This window comes from Melospiza melodia, chromosome 2, assembly GCF_035770615.1.
Source record: "Melospiza melodia melodia isolate bMelMel2 chromosome 2, bMelMel2.pri, whole genome shotgun sequence".
Lineage (NCBI taxonomy): Eukaryota > Metazoa > Chordata > Aves > Passeriformes > Passerellidae > Melospiza > Melospiza melodia.
In genome coordinates, this window is record NC_086195.1 from 120,239,835 (window position 1) to 120,253,626 (window position 13,792).

The 13,792-nt window shown below is 37.1% G+C and overlaps 1 protein-coding gene across 1 annotated transcript in view; it reads left to right on the top strand.

The window, feature by feature from the left end:
- ATP10A (ATPase phospholipid transporting 10A (putative)) overlaps positions 1–13,792 on the top strand; it is a 109,893-nt gene that overhangs the window by 70,315 nt on the left and 25,786 nt on the right. Inside the window, exons 7-9 of the mRNA XM_063149734.1 lie at positions 246–498; positions 10,560–10,777; positions 12,290–12,484. Of these exons, the coding sequence (XP_063005804.1) occupies positions 246–498; positions 10,560–10,777; positions 12,290–12,484 (666 nt within the window). The remainder of the gene's footprint in view (positions 1–245; positions 499–10,559; positions 10,778–12,289; positions 12,485–13,792) is intronic.

Sequence of the window (13,792 nt, forward strand, 5' to 3'; positions counted from 1 at the left end):
TTGCTTCTGTCCATGTTTTGATAATCAGTTTTCTAGACATAATAATGCATTCCAGCTCTGCAATTCACCATAGGTTTTCCTCATCTAACACAGTAAATAAACTCTTTAAACATGATAATAACTTTAGAATAAATGTTTAAAGTACATACCCTCTTTATGTTCCAGTCTAGTACCAAATTAATTAGCTTTAATAATTGTGTTCTTGCTTCTGTTTTCTCCTAATTCTTTCCTTTTGTGTACTCTAGGTTCTGATTCCAATTTCTTTGTATGTATCTATTGAAATAGTTAAAATCTGCCAAGTATACTTTATTCATCAAGATAAAGATTTATACGATGAAGAAACAGACTCTCAGCTGCAGTGCCGAGCTTTAAACATCACAGAAGACTTGGGTCAGGTGCAGTTTATCTTTTCAGACAAGACTGGGACACTGACAGAAAACAAGATGGTTTTCCGAAGATGTACTGTTTCTGGAATAGAGTATTCCCATGATGATAACGGTGAGCTCATGGTCACGTTTTCTATCTAACAGTTGTACTTTGGGCAAACTGGAGTAGCCATAAAAGTTGCTGTAATCTTAAATCAAAAAGGAAAACAAAAGAAGTTTAACAGCTGTTGTCAGATCAGTATAATTCGATGGCTGTGTTCAGCTAGCAATGGCAATCTTACCAGAGTGTTCTGTAATAGCTACAGTATGTTGTTGAGACATTTAAAGCTTCTGGCTTTAGCTCCTGATGTAATAGAGCACTTGAGTGCATGGCTGATGTAAGAAAATCAGTGGTGCTGCTGGTATCCCACTTCTTTGGTGTGTTTAAGCACACAGTGTAAAATAACACTTAAAAGCATACAGACCCGCAATGACATGATCCTTTTGTACTGAGAAATAAATGCAAAGGTACCAGTTTTCATATTAACAAGAAACATAATTGGATAGAATTGCATATTTTATGTTACTTTAGTCAGAGTCTTTTCAGTGCTCCTGTGTGAAAAGTGTCTGTGTCAGGTATGTTTGCTCTATGAACAGTGCAGTGGAGGGAATATCCACATTCAAGTATCAGGCTCTTAAAACAGTAAAAGATTATTATTTTTCACAAGGCAGTGTGAGAGCTGTCATCCCTGCATTATTTCTTCATCCTTTTAAAATTATAATTTCTTATTTTTCAGTGTTTTTAGTTTGTGGTATTTTTCTCTAACATGCTGTCATTATAATTTTTGAAAGAACAGATCTTAACTCTTCAAATCATATTCTGTATGCAAGAAAATATTGACAATTTTCTTGTTTGCAAAAAATAAGTTTCTTATTTTACACAACACATAAAACTTCTGATTAGGAAGTTTTCTCAAAGAACACTAGAGAATTTCAGCTTACAAATAAGATACAGAATAAGATAAAGACTCAAAATAGACTGGGAACTCTAAAACATGCTTTAGAAAGATGACAAGATCTTAAACAGGAAAAAGATATTTTGAAGTAGTGGATTGTTCTTTTATTTCTCCTACTTTAAAGCAGTACTGAGACCTTACATTTAAGGCACTTTTTTTTTTCCAAGAAACTAGACCTTTGGGTAGTGTTACAAGTGTTGTAGAAAGGACTTAGGGAGAACCTGTGACTTTCTACCTCTGTACAGTAGGTAAGAAAGAGAAAAGAATTAGAACTTAGAGAATGTTACTGGATTCCTAAACCTGCTTGTGACACTCTTGAAAATGCATTCCTTTTTGCTTCTTCTCTGCAACTGATTGTTTGCTTATTTACACTGATTTAAGAGTGTTTTCTGTTCCTCTCAAGAATGATGTTATTGACAATTAAAACAGTTCAGAGAAGGTTTTTTTATGAGCTTGGTGTCATCTGATGATATGTCAGCTGAACTCAGGCCCTTAAGTTTGAATATTGAATGTTCAGATCTTTTTTCTTCAGATTTAGTGAATTTAACAGAAATCTATGTTTGGGCACACTTTCTTCTTATGATTTCATATTACAATATAAAAGTTAAAGAAAACAGAGTGAATGTCACTACAAACAAAAGTGTCAGATACACAAACTGATTGATTTTTTTTCAGTCCTTCTTTTCACCTATGGCTTTGTTTGGGCTTCATTGTAACTCCAGTCAGTATAACATTTCTGACAAATATAATTTTTAAATTGACACAGAATATTTAAACAGCATTTTATTCTTTTGTTATTTTTCCTCCAAGGAAAATAGGTCTTTCTCTATAATTCTTTATATAAATTGTGATAGTTTCTATTTATTTTGTTCTCTATAATCAGTATAAATAACATAATAAATACTATGCTTCATTCAAGTATTTTGTTCGCTCTGTTCTGCAGTTTGATTTTATAACCATCTGTTATCTTTTCTGCTGCTGAAGCCTTCTTGTTTAGGTATGATAAAATGTCTATCACAGCTCTTTCTGGTTTTAGGGTGTGCATCAACAACATTTCATTCCTGTGTGCTTACTTGCAAATTATTTGTCAGCCACTTTTCTGTGTCTTATACCAGAGTATCTGAATTTCCTGTATACATTATAACTGATGCCATCCTGCTCTTCACCTCAAGTTTTGCTGAAGATTTAGTGAAATAGAAAATTCTAAAATCTTTTACTTAGGGAGTGATCTGAGTCTGCCATATATGCTAGAAAATAAAGTAAAATGCTTTTGCTTTTTTTGATCTGTTTCAAAGATGACACTACATCTTCACATATCCAAGTTGGTTTTTTTTCTGCATAGTGGTTTATTTCTTGAAATCAAACTTTGAGTAGCACTCTATATGAAGAAGTTAATTTAAAATTATTTCACATGGTTCAGGATGCAAAAGCTGCCAATAACAGGTCATTTTCCACTGTAAAAGTAGATGTCTAAGGATGGAAATAACCGTGCTCTGAGCTCTTTCATTTAAGTTGTTATTCTGCTGTGGTGGGGTAGCAGTGCCTGTCATTCCAGTTGTTTGACTCTGCTCATGATAAGATCCTGTTTTCAGTTTTGGATAGCTGGACAAACTATTTTTTAACTATTTTTAACAAACTAATTTTTAACTATTCTTTCAAATTTGTCATGCCAGACGTTTGCCTCAGGCATAAATTTTAGGAGAGAAATTTCAGTTATAACAGCACCATTCAGCCATATCCAAGAACAAGGTTGAGATGTCGCAGACTTTTTTTCCCATGGCAAGATTTTCTGGCAAGTTTTCCACTGAAGTCAGTTGGAGGCCCTATATCCTTGGGCTAAACCATACACACACAGAGAAGGAGAGTTATGTCTACACTGGCAAATTGAGGTCTGAAATTTCCGAACTTTTGAACTCTTATTCTCTTTTAAAGCATTTTTTTTTCTGCATAATCTAGGACTACTGCATATCTGTTAATTACTCAACCAACAGATTGTGAATAGCCATCATAAATTTTCTCTATGCTGCTTTATAAGCTCTTCTCCCTAAAATTTATTCAGAGTTATGAGAAATTATCCCATTTTTTTCTGTTCTACTTGTTACTATACTGCATTTGACATTGTCATATCTCAGTTCCTTTTACTCAGGGAGTGCATTAAGCAATGCACATGAGTTCCCTGACATGTAGATTGATCTTTCCCCTTCTTCCTCTCCCTACACATGCAATACACAATTCTGGGAGGTTGGGAGCTACTTTAAAGGTGTATGCTATGCTGTGTTCAGTTTGGCATACTTGAGGTAGCATGTCTTTTTCTTGAGTGGTGGGACTATCCTTTTTTTCCTTGTAAATTCATACCACAAAGCTGTATAAATTCCCCGTGTGAAAGGTGAGCTTTATGATTATGAGGGAGAGTTCTGTTTTGCATCAGACATGGACGTGTTAATTATGATTTTCATCACAGAGTTTTATGCGGACCTTGTGCAGAGTTGAAGCAATTCTTACATGCTTTAACATAAAAACAGAAACCCTGAGTAAGACTTAATACATTTTTAGGCATGGGAAGCAGGTTTTCATGAATGTTCTGGAGAAAACATTTTCCTCCAGAATTCTCTATAAGCTCCAAGTTTCTTATGACTGCTGGATGGCGCTTTGCCTAGGAGTATTGCATTGTTATAGTCTAGACAAGAGGTGACAAAAGCATAAATAATGGAGGGCAATAAATTGCACTAGTGTGAGACAGAATCAGCTGGAGGTAATACAAAGTATTACTCATAGGTTCTGCTATGCAAAAGCTTAGCACTGAAGAGGAATCCAGGAATGTAGCATACGTAATAATAGTTCCATGATGGAAGCACTATGAAATACTCAGCACTGTTGAGGTCATTTACAGTATTTTGGTGGTGGATTCTGCACTGATTTGGATCAAACTAAGGGAATTTGCACTGCATTTAGTTCCTGTGGAGACTATATTGACAAGGATGGGATACTAGTTCCCTAATTGCTGATATTTGCGTGGAGGATAGTAATCTGGTAAGTTTACAGTTACTGGAGAAAATTAAACATTTCTGGGATGTAATTTATCAGATTTTTTTTTAGACATCTATGATGGTTCTCTAGTACCATCATACCTATATCTCTGTGGTGTAGAATTCTCTGTACAGACAAAGAGAATTCCCACCTCATGTCTGTATGGCTATTATCTTCTCCAAAGGTTCTTCTTGGCTGGCAGAGTGTTAATTTAGGAGCAGGGTAGGCCATAGACCACTCCATGTAGAAGAATGATTTTCCCATTCATAAGTGTCTTGGATATTTACAGAATACCCATTGGCACTATACTCTGCTTAAATGCCAGAATTACTCTTCCAATCAGTAGTACCTTCTAGCCCAAAACATGTTAGCATAAAAAAAAAGGAGAAAATGTGTTGTTTCCCTATATGTCAAGTTGCATGACCATACCAGCACTCTTCTTTCAGACTAGGAGGCAGCTCCTAACAATTCTTAGAACTGGCCATGCCCCAAGTTTGCCTGCTAATCCCAGAGACAGTAGGTGTCCAAAAGCCCACTGTGCTTCTGAAAGTCTTTACATAATTTAGCTACAACCAGATGGTCTTGGCCTGACATTTGTCGTAGTTGTTTTCCAAATGCTGCATTAATCACCCTCTTGCCTATGGGATGTGATCTCTGTTTTTCTAGTTTTAGCTACCCATTGTATGAAGCTGTTGACAAAACACAAATTGAATCTCCATGAATACAACCACACAAATCTGAAAAATCTGAATTTTTCATTCTTTGAATTCCTCCCCTTTCCTTCCAATGACTGAAAAAACTATAGACAACATAACAATAAGAGAAGTTTATGGAAGTGAAGGTAGATGATAAAAACCTCCGTGATTTTCTCTTGTTTAACAAAGTTTCTCAATCACTAAATCTGAGAGAGAATGAGTTTCTTACTGCTGTCCAGTTTTTCTTGATGAAGGTTGGCTAGCAAGTAATTTTTATAGGAAAATACATTATGCTAAAATATCTTTCCTACTTCAGGGGGCTGTTTTGTAGTGGAATTTTCTCACTCTTTTTGTGTGCACTCATGAGAACATAGCTTGCATAGTCCAGGCATATTAGAGAATTATTTTTTCTTTAGGATATAGAAATTGAAAAACCTGTTCCATAAATGCAGTGGTTGCTTCCAAAGGGATTTCTCATTTGCCACCTTTAATATCTGACGTGCTTTATAAACCAGGATAGTCCATCTAGCCTTTCCTGCAAAGCTGAAAATATTTAGCAGAACTGGGTGCTTAAGGCATTCTGTGTAGCTTTTTTGTAGTTTCTCTTTACCTTTCTTACTGCTTTTTAAAAATTTCTAATTGGTAACTAAGGAGAGAGCCAGTATGAGCAGATGTAGAACTCAGTACATAGGGAGTGAGTGCCCCACTTTAAATCTTATAAAAGACAGAATAACTCATCCCTAGAGACAAGTACTACTTCTCTCTAACCATATACCTACACTGACATTTTCTCTGAAAAAATCTCAAGAAAAAAAGTAATCTCAGTTTCTGAGTAAAGGGTTCTTAATAAAGGACTTAAGGTTATTAAGCCCCTGGGGAGGTCAAAAGGTTAGAGGAAGGGAAATCTTGGTGCTTTCTTATCTCAAGGCTTGCTCTTATGCGCAAGTTCTAGCAAAATAAATTAGGATTATGTTAGCCAACTTGTACAAATTTATAGCATTCTAGCTGCTTCTCTTGATCTTTATGTAGACACTAGAGTGCACTTCAGAGTGAAATAAACTTGCACTTATAAAATAATAAGGAAATAAGGTGGTGTGATGGTGTAAGTGCTGCACATACAGATTTACTTGGTGACAGTTCAGTAGCAGCCTTATTGACTGGTTTGAAGCAAAATGGAAAATTTCCATGGTGAAATAGTGCCCACACAATGAGACAGCTTAAGTATCCTGGCTTGAGGGGTCTGCAGTTTCATGTTGCTTGAAGGGAAATTCTTTACAGGTTCCCAATCTCATTTCAAGTTAGCGGAACATCTGGCTGTGTGGCAACAGTCTGTCAGCCTGAGAAATGGGCTCCTTGTCATAGAGCATATATGGCATGGAAGGTAAAACAGAAAAAAACCCCAAAATCAAAATTAAATTAAAGGATTTTTAAAATTAAAGAATTTATCTTCAAGAAGATAAAGAATTTATCTTCTCAATACTTGGCAGCTATTACAGGAGTTTTATTTATAGCTTCTGCAGTCTTATGAAAGATAAAAGAAGGTTAATGGAATAAGTATTAACTGTTGTTTCTTCTTTGTGTCATAAATATAAAGTGGAGTACAGGATAGTGCAATCTGACTTTCATAAATTGCATTGCTGTGTTACCAAAGTTTGTGTCTTTGCCCTTAATAAGAAACTAGATAGAAAAAATGATCAAGGCCATCAATTTTTAGTGCTGAAACTGAAAAGTATCCCACAACAATGTCTCTCAGGTTATAATGTTCACAGGAAAAGGTTCTCAATTTGAGGGAGCTGAGTGGGTGGAGAGAACAGCATGTTCCCAGAGAGGCATGCACTGTGCAGCTGAAGCAGTGTGAACCTCAGCCATAGCATAACGATTGAACCACGCTTCATTATTTCTTTAAACTCTTTCATTCTTGCTGCATAATGTGTAAGACTGCACTTGAGAAAATGTTTAAAGGTGCTCAGGCTTGTTTTTTGTTGTTGCTGTCAGGTTTCCCTTGGTATAAACTGAAATAACACCATTTGTATCAAAAGAATTGCATTTGATTTGGTTAAATGAGATTCTAGTCTAGTTCCTACTTTCCCTTTTCCTCCTTTTTCTCAGGGGCAAGGACAATTAAATGGATGTGTTACAATAAAACCTGTATAGGGAGCAAGAGATAGCTATTATAGAGACTAAAAAGAACGACACTATCAATGTAATGCTAATAAATAAACTGCTGCATTAGGAAACAGCTTTTGCTATGTTGAATAAACAAAATATGTTTAGATGTAATGGAAGAAAGAGCAATGAGGAATCCAGAAATATGGTATGCAGGTATTACTGTATTGTACATGGAATGCATTCTCTGCTTAACCATAGAGTTTTTATACAGGGAATAAAATTATATTCAGTTCAGGATCTTTGAGGTCTTATATCTCAAGACATATTTTCAGAAGAGAAACCTAAAGTCGGTGTGATTATTAAAGAAAATGTATCCTTTTAAAAAAAACCTCTGCTTATAAGGGAGTTGGACCAACTAAGTGGCACATTTTGTAAAGCTGAAGTAATTGTAACATCTCTTTCCCTGTCAAGGGATGTTACCTGTTATGACAAGAAGCAGCTCAGATTTCGGTCTAGCATTCAAATGTCCAGCATCTATAGTGAAAATATTGTCCCTGTGGCAAATCCAAACTTTTCTTATGGTTTTCCTGAGAGTGGCCATGTCCAAATGTGGCACCAGCTCTGCTTGAAGCTGGTTTTGCTGCTGAGGGCTCTAGAGAAAATGAGCCACAGAAATGTTTTTCTTACAATTGATTTAAATCTTAAATGTTGGTAAAGTGTGGAAAACCTTACTGCTGTGTCATCTTGAGCAATGTTTTTTCAGCCTGGGGTTAGCAGTGTGTAGCAAGGAGCCTGCAGAAGATCATGAAGGCAGACGATGCCCTGTCTGACTGGGCACTGCCCTCACACATGCCTCATCCTGGGGTGTGCACTCCATCATACCTCCCCAGTGGAGAGAAGGACAAGAGCTCTTCAGTGTGATGCTCCATTCTGGTTCTTGAGGCATCATCTTAAATTAACACACTGTGGTATCCACATGGCCCCTTCCTCCCTTCCTGAGCAGTGAGCAGTCTGGCACAGTCTGGGTCTCCTCTTGATCCAGGGCCTGGAACTCTGCTTAGAAGGTGTTGCGGTTCAATTTGGGCCCTCAGTGTAGACTGCTTCTGATAGAGACAAACCTATAATCAGTTGAATTTAATTCACACTATAGGGATCTGCATTTCCACTGGGAAAATACGCATAGCTTACAGAGCAGAAGTGGGAACTAGTGGGCAGAAGTGATGGAAGAGGTTAGAACTGCACTGGCCCAAAGCACTTGCATGAAATTGCAGGAAGTAACCTTAGGAGGTGAAATGAACTTCATTTACTTGTAGCTCATTACCATGCAACAAAAGGGCCAAGGCGACCAGTGGCCTCCCTAATTCTTTGAGCCGTCCTGTAGGTTCTGTAATACAAATCAGAGAGCTAGGCAGGTCCTGAAAAGAAAAGGCAGCAGGGCTGTGGTATTCTCTTGGAAGCTGTGTGCCTCAAGGAGCAGCTGCCTACACAGCAGTGAACGTGATGTTGCTCAACCTCTCTCCTGCCCACATGACACAGAGGAACATGTATCCCACCAAATAATGCTAATGAAGGAGACTCCCCAGTCATTCACCATCAGCCTCAGGACCTGGGCTGCAGGGCTCTGTTCAATTTGCAGGGCAGAAGTGAACTGCAGTGTGTCCTTTCTGTCTCCAAATGTGCTATGGTCCATTCTACACCCATGGTCTGAATTTTTTGCCAGGAGGAGCCAGAGTGCAGTGGAGAAGTTGCATCCTTGGGCACAGAGTTAGAGCAGTAACCAGGTGAGCAGACACAGCCAGGACTGAGAAACTCCCGTTTCCTGGATTTCAGACAAAGCCTATACGTGTTTCAAATGGAGTTGAAAAAACCTCTGATGCATAATACTGTAGTGATAGAGCTATCACCATGTACTGTGTGTGGTCTGCTTTCAACTCCTCCAACTGCTTTTTGACAGCTAAAACATGTTTGGAAATTGCAGTGGATAGTGAGGGTGGGTTTTTCTTTGTTTGTAAAGCTAGCTACATTAAAAGTGATTGTGTGCCAAACTCACCCTATAAAATGCAAGATTATTCTCAGGAAGTATTTTGAAATAATTTCTTTGTTTGTTAAAGGCCTGAATAATTAACTTACATGCTAGTGATTTATCATTTGCTATTAGGAAAATCTAATTTGTTACACTGGAGAACCGAAACAAACTGAGCCACAAGTATGTAATTTGTACTGTATGGTGTGGATTATTTTGGAAGCATAATGAAAAACTTTTCAATGAATACATAATGAAGGAATAAATAGATACCTGTTAGAGTGGCATTTGCCTGCCTAATGAATCACCCAGACACTAAATGTCCATGGTCTTTAGGAATGAAAAAATATGTTGTACGTATTTTTGTATATAGCCTGTACAACAGACTTTTGTACAGCCTGTCATTAGAGGGGTGGGATTCCACAGCTGTTTCACACCTCTGCTTTCTGTTTCCTTTTTGATTTCTCTATATCTAACTGCCAGGATTGTTTTCTAGCATTAATTGGCTTGATTGGATTCTTCACTGAGGAAGTATTCATCTAAAATATATCATTTGGAAAAACTCATTCTGTGTAAACCAGGAATTGGTCACTGCAGCAGATGGTGATAGGAACAAGTGTTGCAGTAGGTGAGGGTCCCCTGCTTTTCATACTGCATGCTGCATTGTCCTGTCATGCAGAGAAGAAGGCACAGGCTCCACAGTGGTTTTGACACTAGGCTAGAATTTGGGTTCCTGTCTCCACTCTGCAGCAAATGGCCCTGAGCTTAAGCAAGGCTTTAATGCTGTCTGTACCTTATCTCTGTGTGTAAAACAAAACCAGTAGTGCTCTGTAGGTGTGGTGTTCTGGGTACATTTCAGGTGTCAGTAACTGGTACTCAGTAGCTGTGACATTTTGGCTGGAAAATACTTAATTTGAAGTTTGTGTCGGAAATGACATGAAAAATTTCTGGATTGTTTATTTCCTACTCAGATTTCAAGTGAAGACCAAATTATTTGGTTGATTTCATCAGGCAGAGCTGGAGAATAGTCTTCAGGGATGCACTGAATTACTGCAGACTCTAACTGCCTTTCAGAGAGAATGTGATGATAAGGGAGACAGTGCATTGTGTTACATTTCTAATTATGTTATCTGCATCCTCCATTAGATACTACCATTCAATTAAGACTACACTTTATCTCCTGGTAATGGAGATTATTACTGAGAAAGCACAGCATAATATAAAATCAGATCACCTGAAAAAAAGTCACCATGTCCCTCTCCCTGTTTCTAAGCCACTTTTAACATATGCAGCATTTGTCCCTCTTTTTTTTTTTTACTGATAGCCAAACGCTTAGCAATGTACCAAGAACCTGATTCAGAAGAAGAAGAGGCAGCCCCAAAAGGAGGAACTCTGTCCCAGCGGGACAGTATCTGCAGCCATCAGAGCATCAAAGTGATTCACAGGAGCCAGAGCACCAAAACCCACCGGCGCACGGGGAGCAGAGCTGAAGCAAAAAGAGCCAGCATACTCTCGAAGCACACAGCATTCAGTAGCCCAATGGTAAGTCATGAGAACTAAATGCACAGTGTCCTGTATCTTGTAATAGAACCATGTCTTGGAAAGGAAAAGGCAAAGAAATCCATAGCACATTGTGTGACTCTTTATAGATTTCATCTTGGTGTTTGCCTTCTGTAGTCACAGCTGTTTGTACAAAAACAATGAAGTGTTGGCATAGATCTTATCAAAATGCCTTGTCTGCACAAACAAGCTGAAGGTAAAGACAATCCGAAACATTGGTTTGAGTTATAATTTGAGTTTGGAAAGAAAATGTATGTCTTCCTTTTATCTACAGAAGCTCAGAACAGCATTGAGGTCAAGGACTTGAATTGTTTGCATATGCAAATTATTTTCTGTTTTGTCAGAGAATTTTAAAACTATCAAGTGCTGGGGTGAACACCATGTATTACAATTCTTAGACACTGTTGACATACACCATAGCATAATTTTTAGTGTGTTTCAGTAGTTATCAGTCGACTGCATGTGTTGTATTTTGAAAACTAAGCGTCTTTACATTTCAAAATGTTGGCGACTTTATGTCCTTACAACTTCATTTGGTTTATTTTATACTGCTGTGACTCTGTGTAAGTTTTACATCAGCTAAAAGGTAATAAGAGGAGAGAGGAGCCAAGTTGTGTCTATTCAGGGATTTTGCATTGTTGCACTGTTCACAAAAATTCACCCTTAAAGCAAATTACAAATATAGACAAAGAAAGATGCTTTTTGCACTGGTGAATTTCTTGATTTCATTCAAGAAGAGTAAGCTCTTTTGATAAAATTCCAAGCTGCAGATTTTATACATGGAGTTCTTTGGTTGCTCATATTCATCAGCTGCTGAGCATCAAGAGATAATATTCTACTGAGAAAAGAGGCTTAGATCAGTTTATCTTTTAATCTTTTGTATCCTTGCCTCCCTCTGTGTTACAAAATACTGGAGTTTGCTCTGACAAGAATTATATTAAATAAGTGGAAAATACTGATGAAATAGACTTGAAAGGGCTCAATGTTTCAGTGTAAAAAACCCTCATGAATTAATTTCAAATGTGTGGATGGTTGTTGTTCTCTAAGAAGCAATTGAAGATGGTTTTATTTTCTTGTGCTGATGTAAAGCCAAACTTTAAATGTCATTGCTGTCTATTTTTTCCACACCTCTGGTCTCTGCAGTGTGCCATACTTTAGTATTACATAATAAATGTCTTGAATTAAACAGGAAAGAGGGAGGAAAATTAGGATGTAACTCTCCTCCTTTCCACTGCCTCCAAAGTAGATAAATATTGCTGCTATAAATATTTCACATCATTTCTACCAGTAGGCTCATTGTTAACTGTTTATTGTCTAGAATGGGTGTGTTACAGTTCTCTCCACTTCTACTCTGTGGTGTAAGGCCACCCCAAAACTCTTGATATTGACACTGCTTTGGGTGCTTTAATGTTGCTGCTTTAATTTGGATGCTTTGCATGTTGCTGCTTTGGAAATGTAGAAGCACAGATATTAATCACTGGTATTTGTTACTAGGAGAAGGACATCACACCTGACCCTAGGTTGTTAGAAAAGGTGAATGAATGTGCAAAGCATCTGGAGGTCATGAGGAGCCACGAGCAGCCGTTATCCCATCTGAGTCCAGAACTGTGTGACGTTTTCGACTTCTTCATAGCTTTGACTATTTGTAACACAGTCGTGGTTACTGCACCTAATCAGCCCCGACAGAAGGTAAGTTAAAGAAAAAGGAGAAGAGAGTTCAGGCTTCTTTTGCCTTGATACTAAATTATCAAATTATTGTATTTGCCTTGATACTAAATTATCAAATTAATTATTGCCAATTACTAAATTATCCCTGGTAAGCTAGGGAAATGAAAACCTCCTGTTCTACTGAGAAACAGCTAGGGTGGTGATGACTTGTAGAACTCAGTGAGTTTAATAATGCATTAGCTGAATGGAGTGTGTCAGCTATTTCACTTGCCTCCATGACAAGATATTCTTTTATTGACAATATCAAGATACCTCTGAAACTCTCCAGATTTCTTGTAATTTATTCATTTAATAAGCATAAATATGTAAGCATGTGTGGAAACTAATTTGTAAATGTGCAAAACTTACCAGAAAGGGATATAAGCTGTCAGTGAATAAGTATTTCATATATATGGAATAAATTAAGAAAAGGATGAGACATTTTTTAAAAGTTTAGAAAGAGAAATACAGTTGAAAAACATCACTTAAAACTTTCAAATTATGTAAAAGATACATCTTAAGCTCATTATGAGAAATAATGATCGTTAGTGCTTAAATTGGCCTTTAACTAGTGTAATTGATGAATGAGAATTTCAAGAATGCATTCCCAAGATGATCTGTAAGACAAAACTATAATGGAATGTAATATTAAAGCTCGCCAGCAGCTGGAATTTCCATTCTGGAGAAAATTCTGCACTTTGCTTCTGTTCCAGATTGGAATAAAAAGTGAGCTAGTCTGCAAAATGATGTGGCTTTGTGCCAAGGAAACATTTGGAGAATGCTCAGTTTGGCTGTTTCAGGAATGCTACACTGTTATACAATAATATAATATATATTACTATGAATATGCTATTACTAGTGTTGCTACTGTATCTTTAGAACAGATTTGTGTGAACTGAGATGAATGGTAAGTCTGAAGCAAAATTCTTCAATGCTGAAAGCGACGGGGGAAATTACTTGTCGCAACATGTCTTTTGAGAATATTCTCAACGTTGGCATATTCTCATTACACTTTACTTCTGATACTACCCTATTCAATAGAAAAATACTGCATTAACTTTTCTTTCACTACCGTCTCTGAATATGTATGAAGGATGACAAGTTCATACTAATGGTAGCTTCTAGTATGCACTGCTGATGGTGATGGTGCAACATTCGTCGTAGCTGAAGAGGTGAAAGAAGAAAAAACTGTTTTAATACAAACATATGTGCTTTCACACACAGGTATAATTCTGAAGTTCTAGTGAGTTTTTTGTTGTTGTTATATCAGTGTTACCCATTTACTTTTGT